The sequence below is a fragment of the Pezoporus flaviventris genome, unplaced genomic scaffold (assembly GCF_033815535.1).
Source record: "Pezoporus flaviventris isolate CSIRO_AGI_PZ_B2104156 unplaced genomic scaffold, CSIRO_AGI_Pfla_v1 ptg000018l, whole genome shotgun sequence".
Classification (NCBI taxonomy): Eukaryota; Metazoa; Chordata; class Aves; order Psittaciformes; family Psittacidae; genus Pezoporus; species Pezoporus flaviventris.
The window spans coordinates 867,555-876,363 of NW_026892566.1; the positions used below are offsets into that span (position 1 = coordinate 867,555).

The following is an 8,809-nucleotide window of genomic DNA, read 5'->3' on the forward strand; positions in this document are numbered from 1 at the left end:
GCTTTTGAGTAGTTTAACTTTTTTTTTAAGTTTTGTGGGTTTACTTTCTTGACAGAATTTTTCAGATTAATTTCTTTTAAGGAAAATTTTCCACCAGCTTTAGTACCTACCTTCAAATGTGAGATCACCGAAAGAGCAAGCTTGTTGCAGTTGAAATCAAAATAGAAACTTCCAAATGCATGGCTTAATTGCAATAGAAATCACGGGCCTACAAAGTCCATTGGCAGACTTGCCAGGCAGAAACTGCATTAAATTTCTATTCTGAATGGTGGGTCTGTTGACCCTGGTGGCGTTTACTGGACCAACAAAAAGTGGAAGTCCATACAGTGGTAAAGTCCCTCTCTATCCTCATGATCCCAGGCTTAGAGCATTGGCTTGCCTTTTCTTTTGCAGAGGTGTCCTGTTCATTATATGCTGAATCGTTCATCAGCCCAGTGCATCACGACCAGGGTTCTGCTCACTGTTTCTCTGTTTCCTTTTTTATTGAATGACACATCTTACCTGCTTTATATGTTTGTCTTTCATGTTGTGGAGCTGGAACTCCAGATACGGAATGGATAAGACTGCTTTTTTTATTTAATTTTTAGGTGGATTTTTTTATGATCCTCCTCTATGCGGTTCTGTTTACTCAAAGGACTGTTTGGAAACCCAGTCACGTTCTCTCCTTGTTTGTAATTTTTCCCTTTATATTCCATGCTTCAAAGCAGTTACCAAATTTTTTGACTTCCTGCCCTTCCTGCTTTTACCAGAACTTTATTATTTTATTATAAATAGGAAGAATTTTTCTTCAACATTTTTTCCTCTGTCAGGTACATAATAGTTTGGCTGCTGTTTTGCCACTTTGAAATATAAATTAGCAATCAGTATGGATGTTTACTGCTTCCATCCCTGACCCTAGCCCACTGAGATCATCTGAATTACAATGCCTGCATAATATCTTTAGTGGATATGTCAGGGACACATTTTTAAACAAATCCCTGGGAGGTGGGTTGCTTTGTTCTCAGGACCTCCTGCGCTAGCTTCTGTTTTTGAGGTCTTCTGTTAGTGTACCCTCATTTTGTTGGTTGCCAAGACGTTCTATGCAAAAAGATGGTAATTGTGGCACACAGCAAAATCTTCCCCATGGAGACGGAAAGCTCCACTCCAAAGAACAGAATAAATGGGGCACAGTAAAGTGAACTTTTTCCAATTGTAAAATATAGATGTCTGGACAGAGAGCAACCTTCATCATTCACCATGTGTGGCCCTGTAAAGGATACATACCTTCCTGCTTTCAGCCCTCTTATCTGCTCCTTTTTGTTAAGGTTTGGTCTTGCAGAGCATCCTCTCACAAGCTCAGTGGTGGCCAAGCCAGTACTATCTGAGTTTAGGAGTGCCCTTCTTTGGTTTCTCCCCCTGGGCTAAAGTAAGGAAAAGGACCTTTTTCTTCTCTGCAAAAGGAAAAGGTGGGAGTAGAGGGTTGCAGGGAAGCGCTGTAGCAAACCAGAGCAGGATTTTTGTTGTCCCTTACTTTGCTGCACTCTTTCTCCATGCCTGCGTGGGGCACGTAGCATCTCGGTACGTGTGAGCACAGAATATGACTCAGTGTGACTGTAGTCAGCAAGCTCTCTCTTGGCTTTGTTACTTGGAAATCTTTATGTGCTTCAAGTAGCTGAGAGCCACTGTTCAGTTTAGCACTGGGAATTGTTTGCTGCTGTGTGCCTCTAATTGCACAGCACCCCCGGGCTCAACCTGCCTTGAATCTTTTTTGTAGTGTGTAATTTACATTACCCACCATTGTTCATGTCCACATCAGGCACCATTGTTCCCATCCATATTAGGCTCTTGACTTTCTTCAAGGCCAGCAGAGAGCATTAAGTTATGGGTAAGATATCTCAAGTGCTTCTGCAGATTTTTTTGCAGGCTGATTCAGGTTTTTCTTTTAATTTCCCAGAAAAATCGCTATGAGACTTACGTCAGTCTCCTGAAAGAAGGGGTGAAGGATCTGCTGAGCGGAGGAGAGAATGATGCACCAGGACTGAAGAAATCCCACTCGAGTCCCTCATTGAACCAGGAGTCTCCAGTTAGTGCAAAGGTGAAACGCAACGTCTCAGAGAGGAAGGACCACAGGCCAGAAACACCCAGCATTAAGCAGAAGGTCACTTAAGGTGGAAATGAGAACTAGAGGAACAGCCATGAAGCAAAGTACCGGTGTTCAAAATTTTTCCATTTAATAACCTGTCATCACAAAAAAAAAAAAGTGCATCTGCCTGAATGGGGTGTTAGTGACATTTTCTATTGTATATTTTTGCTGTTTCTGTGCAGATTGTGGGAGATGTCTTTGCTCCTGCTTTGCTTTGTTAATTTATCATTTAGCAGTTGAAGCATCAGGACTTTCTTGTGTTGTTCTGTTTCTAAAGGAGCTTGGGAAGAGATAGAGCGCTGTGGCGTATATTCTGTCTCTTCCCCATTTATCTCCTCCCATCGGCACGTGGCTTTCATCTCTCGAGTCACTTGTCACTTTATTGACGTGGTGGGTGGGAAAAGTAACTGGACAAATGCTGCAGTGCTGTGGAAGAGAGCTGTGCAATCAGGCAGCTGCAGAAGGCTGGCTAGAGCTAGGGGTGCTGGGAACAATGTGAAGCATGTTGGTACTGGTACTTTGCAGCAGTAAATAGTCACTGTTGCTTATCATTATTGCATTGGATTGACCCTGGACCCACGAGCATGAAGGAGTGAAACCTGGAAACCTCTGGCAATGCTAGGATGACAGCATTTGAATAATTTGTTTGCTTTCTCACAAGCAAAGAGCCTTCTCCTGAGTTAGCAGACTGGGAGGTATCCAGACCTGTGCTGTCTCTGTAGTCAGGGAGATTAGGGATCTCTTGACCTCCCAGTCAGAATGCCTACCTGGGCTTTAAGTTTATTTGTGGAGGAGGCTGCTGTAAATGTCAGCCATTAGCATTGTATTTTAAAGACAAAAGGCCTCTGTGTAGTTTTTAACTATACGCTCTCACTTAGCTGCTATATAGAGCCTTATGATGTATTGTTCCCTGATGTTCCCCCTTCCAGGAGTTTCCGTGTTGGTGTGCACAGATAGGTGTTTGTAATTTCTCTGCTAGTGACAGAGCCCTTTGCCTTTTCTCTTCAGTAAGGGATTCTCCTCAGATCTCTCTTTTTCTGCTTTAGCTCACCTATAAGTGGAGGAGGCTGGTACAGACTGGAGAAGGGGACAGATGTCCTCACTGTGGGCTGGGTTTTGATGCCACACTGGTTACTCTGTGCCTGGAGGCCAGCACAAGGCAGCCTCAGCTTTGGCAGGTCTTGCTCTCCACCCACCACAAGCCAGCCCACCTTGCAGCTTCTGTGTACCCTGTGCCAGGCTCTAAGAAGAGAGCGTAGGACAGGGAATGGCCACCATGGATAAAGCTTTTTGTGGTTGAAAGCCTCCTGGTTTGTGCCACAGATCCCTCAGGGCCAGCAGTTTTCAGGCACAGGGAGTAGAAAGATGATGTAGAAATCATTTTCCTGCTCTTGACCCTCTCTCCTGGGTGGCATCGTGGCTCTGCAGAGAGCCCTGGCTCACCTGATACTTAACCCTGGGTTTTAACCTCAGGTTTGAAACTGGCCCACTGGGTGAGCTCAGACAGGTCTCTCTCATTGTACATCACCCTTCCCCTACATGCAGTACAACCAAACTAGCCTTTCTTTCGTTTGTTGCCAGGCACAACAAACCTGTGTTGTGCCTGGCACAGGACAGCCTTCCTGATGGATGTAATTCTTAGCACATAAGGAGGAGTCAAGATCAATGCAAGGATTGGTCAGAAACTCACTGGTGTTTCCAGCCCGAGTAGTCAAAAGACCACACATCAAAAAAATTGCCACCACAGTGGGTTTGTGCCCTGCCAGACTTGCCAAGTGGTCCAAGTCAATTAATCTATCTTATTGAACTGCCAGTTCAGTGGGCAGGACAGGGAGTAATCAAAGAGAGAAGGACCATAACAGGCACCGCATGACTTGCCTCCCCCACTGAGGACCACCATTCAACAGCTTTTGCGGTGCTGTGCTCACTGTTGTCTGTAACAGAGATGTTGCACTTTCAAATGCTGAGGTGGTGAAGCAAATCAATCCTTGCAGTTGCTGCCCAGCAGAAAAACCAGAGGGACTGTTCCCATGTGTGATTGCTGGGACACATCTGGTATCTGCCACTGATAGAAGTCAGGAGGCTGGCCCCTAACCCTGCTAAAACTGCAGAGTCCTGAATAGAAACCATCAGTACTTACCAAGGGCTGGGGTGTTAGAAATTGTGCATGCTTACTACAGTGGAGCAAATATGCAGTCCTCTTACTGAAGGAAATGCCTTCTGCTGCTTGGAGCCAAATTGATGTGGTGCAGGATGCTGTGTTAAGAGACTCAGGGTAGACAGGTGCATGACAGTGCTTATTGGGAGGCATTGTTTGAATTAATCAAGTGTGGTAGATCAACAGCTCTCCAAGGGGAACAAAGCCAGATCCCTGCATGCTCTAGTGGTTTGAAGCAAGCAGAAGAGAGAGTAGAAGAAATTCATTCAGAGACCGCTGAATGCATATTTGAGAAGAAAACTTGTGCTTTTACAGAAAACAGTGTTAGTAAGCATGCAGAAGAAACAAAAAATAAATCTGGAGGTTTGTAAAGGGGCCTTGGTTGGCTGTCAGGGTGGGGTTGTCCAGTTGAGGATTTCAAAGACCGGCTGGAGTATGCCCGGCAAACCTCTTGTGATTATAGAATGCAGTGCCTTAAATGGCAAAGAGGTGACATTTGACTTTTTTTTTTTTTTCCCCTGCCTTTAAAAATATTCTTGTTGCTGTAGACTGCAGTTAAATTGCGGAGCTCCAAAAGAAATTATGTGTGTAAAATGCATTGCCCAGCTTTGACACAGAAACAGGATAATTCCTCTTCAAAGTCATTGCAAAGCAAATGATTTGAAACAATAAGAAAAGTCAAAAGTGAACTGAAAAAATGGTAATTTTTTTTTTTTCTCCATTATTTATTCTGTGTTTCCATGTGCACGTATAAATGGATTAGGGTGTATTTTTTAAAGTCTCATCTGGGCTTAGCAAATGCAGTTCTTTCAGCGCGTGTCTTAGTCATTAAACATTTGAGCTTGGAACACTCTTGGTGAGACTGCTGAGGCATGCAGATTAATTTACTGAGGATTTTTCAGGTTCTGCTTAAGTTTTAATTAATGCCATTTCGCTCCATTGCTTTGCAAATTCTAGCCATTGCAAGCACCCATGTGAAAATGCACATGAAGCTGAGAGAAAAAGGTGATCCTGTTGTGAATGCCTATGGCTTCTGGACTCCCTTGGGAATAGGGTCATCTGTTAGGCAGTATGCAGATGGTATTTAACCATCTTCTGGTTGAGGACAGGTTCTGAGGAGGTCTTAGTGGTGCATCTTCTTGGGTGGCACTACTGAGGGTCTGGCCAGATAGCTTTGCATTGCTCTGCCTTTCTGCTGAAATGTTTGCTTTTAGCAGAGATCAGAGCCTGACCGCAGTGGCTGTGGAGCTCCTCTTGCAATGTGTAAGGATACTCTGCTGGTTTCCAGCCCTCCTCTGGGACTCACCATGCACCTGAACTTGATATCAGCAGCACAGCCTGCAGCTTTCTGGTGGTGCTCAGTGCGAACAGGAGTTACTGGCAGACCACCATGAGCGTGTGAGTGTGCAAGCCAGTGTTTACGTCAGTGAAGCAGGGAGGTTTCATCCTTCCTTGTCATCTTCCCTGCTGCAGCATGCAAATGTTGCTCAGGCAAAGCTTCTGTCTGCGTGCTCAGAGTGGGGGATGCTGGGAAGGGATCAGGATGGGGCCAACGGCTTTTAGCATCCTCCCTATAAAGATGCAGACAGAGGTCTTGGAGGACCCATCCTGCTTGGAAGCACTTCTGATTGTTCACCCTCCAGGGGCTGGACCATCTCCTCACCTGGCTGAGGGAGGTGAGGCAGGAGAGGGCCTCGCTGGGTCTGCACTTGGCAGTAGAGAGGTGAGGGAGAAGGATAAAATTGCCTTCCTCATTCCCCGTGTGGTAACCAGAGGAGGTGAGATACTCTCCTGAAGCCAAAACCACACTCTTCTCCATGAGTCAGCAAGATGCAGGGGTCTGGTGGAGATGGTTTTTGTTCAGCAGGCTGCTAAAGAGGCTCTCTGGGCTGGCCATGTGTTTGTGTGTGTCTTGCAGATAAATCACTCATGGACCAGTGAACATGACTACAGATTTTAAATCCAGTATTTATGTTGTGTCTTTAATTGATGTAGAGAGATAAGTCAGCCAGCAGAGTGATTAATGCAGGGGAGCTGTGGGGGAACGCTGTTCAGCTGTGACGCCAGCTCAGACAGTTTTTCATCTGTAGCCAGCCACTTGTAAATGGTTACCAGAAGCTTTCTAAGGGCTTGTAACGGCTCATCCCTTAAGTGCTTTCCCTCTGATCCCACCTGCTCCTAGGATGCAGTCTGCCCACATTCTGAGGCTCTCCTGGAGCCCTGCTTTGAGCAGGAGTGTGAACTAGCAGACCTCCAGAGACTGCAATTGCTTGGTGATTTTTTCACAGCCTTAGTGCCTTCTGGTAACAAGGCTTGTGGTTCTTCTGGCCTGAAATAGTCAGCATTTTTGTCTTTCTCTGGTGGGGGAGTGAGGTTCTTGGTTCATTAGAGCAGCTTGTTTCGTGAGGAGGTGGATGTGGCAGTGAAGAAAGTCAAAGGTGTCAGGGTAAATCACTGGGCTTCTACAGGTACTGAATGGCAATATTCTTCTGGAAAGTGGGGAAGGCTTTTCTCTGCAGACAGTATACCACTTACTGTGTCTACATTCTCCATCACTAATTCAATTTTGGCCTTATCACAGTTAGTCTGACAGCTCCTCCTCCTTTTCTGTAAAGCTGCTCCTGTCTGTCATCTTAGCACCTCAGCTGCTTCTGTATAACAGGTCTCTTTCCTTCCATGCTTGCAGAAATCCAGAAAATTTGACTGTCCCATCTTGCCTTGAGAAAACCTGCTCTGAAGCAGTGCTGCGTTGAATGGATAACCCTGTGAACAGCTTTCTCATTCTGCTCCTTGGTAGCCTGGTTTCCAGCCACAGTTATAGCTGGGAGGTGTGAGACAGAGTTTCAGACTGCTGTAATCCTCTAGCGTTAGCTGCAGGGATACAAGGTCCCCCTCCCACACTCAGACCAGACACTTGAGACATTCCTGGTCTCCTTTCCGAAAGTCTTGGAGGCAGAGGCAACCCATGCTGTGGGGAAAGTTTGAAATGCTGTTTTGCAAGGAACTGGGAACTTTGCAAATCAGGCCATACATCTTCCAGCCTTTGCAAGTGGGGAAGAAAAGAAAAATAATTAAAAGAAAGGCCATTTTAACCAGTGTCCCTCAAGCACAGAGGTATCCAGGTTATCAGAATCACCATCTGCTGTTGCAGAGACAAAGGTAGTATATACACTTTATCTCCAGCAATCTTACAGCTTGCTGCTGGTTTAAACTTTCCCTGGTATTGCTCTCCCCAGGCTCTGGGATGTCACATCTGCTCTGAAGAGGGCAGTTATGAAGTCCTCGTTTCTCCTCAGAGCACAACCAGAGCTCCTCAGCGTGTGCCCCCAGGCTCCATTCACTAGGCTGCCTGGGGGGCTGTATCAGAAATTTCTTTGAAAGAGCTGATCTGTGCTCTTCAGAGGGTATTTTTAGTGCATACAGAAGCAGTGTGCCTGGCATCTCCTCTCTCCCAGAGGTCTCCCAGCAGCACAGGTGTAGTCTAGCAAGCTGCTTCACCTGCAGCTTCTCCATGTGGGACATGAACATTTGCTGCAGCTGCAAGAGGCTTTGTCAGCCTCTGTAGAAATGATGTTGCCTAAGCTGAGCACCAGTGCGTAGGACAGTGATACTGTAGGAATACCAGTGGCTGGTCACCTGCTGGAGAATGTGTGTTTGAGCATTGCCTTCAGTGCTGGGGGTAATTAGAAAGGCTGGCTTCCTTTTCCACCTGCACTGTGCTGCTTGAGGAGCTGTCCCTACCACCTGCTGCTTTTCTCCCTTGTGACAGCAGCACCCTCAACCAGGGGTGCTACAGTCGTGTTATGAGGAGGCTGGTTTAAATGGGAGCAAGGAGGACAGGTCCCAGTGAAATATGTCTGCGTGCCATCTGGGAGTATCTGCTCTCTTGTTGGCAACAGTGAAAGGAGGCAGGCTCAGCCCTGCCTGAGAGAACGTACCATGCCCATCCACTTTGTTAGCTGTGTCGAGGCTCCTTTTTATTTATTAGAGCATTTCCCTTAGCGAATGGGAGCAACAGCTTTCCCAGGAGCCGCACCATTGACCTGACTTTGTTCCCATGGTCAGGAGGAGCAAATTTAGGCCAGCCCAAAGTGTACTTTGTCCTCCCATTTGAACGATGAGCAGTCATTAAAAATTATAAATGTTTAAACAATGGGGGACCTCCCATGGCATCTGCTATTAAATCTGTGCCAGGGATCAGCTGGGGTACTGGCCAGAAGTTTATTTGGACCAAGGAAAAGTACATCACTTAGCAAGGAAAAGATCGAAATTGCTAAGACTACAAGGGCAGGATTTTTCCCCTGACATAAACCATTGTAATTAGTAGCCACTCTATAGCAGTGGTCTTGGACGTAATTCACCTAAATAAGACCAGTGCAAGAGGGTATTTTTGTGTAAGCAGGCAAGGTTTCAGCTTCACTGCTGTTTCCAAGCTGCCATGGAGACTTGCTTGATGCAAAATCTTCTGACTCCCCTGAGCCTCTTGCTGGAATAAGGGAGGTCAATGATATCCAGTCTGTGACACTGCA

The 8,809-nt window shown here is 46.0% G+C and overlaps 1 protein-coding gene across 4 annotated transcripts in view; it reads left to right on the forward strand.

The window, feature by feature from the left end:
- The window catches only part of LOC133270113 (PH and SEC7 domain-containing protein 3-like), a 106,922-nt gene extending 99,281 nt beyond the window's left edge, over positions 1–7,641 (forward strand). For 2 of the 4 annotated variants that reach the window (XM_061455003.1, XM_061455004.1), the window contains one exon: positions 1,934–7,641. In XM_061455003.1, coding sequence (XP_061310987.1) covers positions 1,934–2,146 — 213 coding nt within the window. In that variant the 3' untranslated portion in view covers positions 2,147–7,641. The remainder of the gene's footprint in view (positions 1–1,933) is intronic. The other 2 variants (XM_061455005.1, XM_061455007.1) reach the window with 2 other exon arrangements.
- Positions 7,642–8,809: the final 1,168 nt, after the last annotated feature.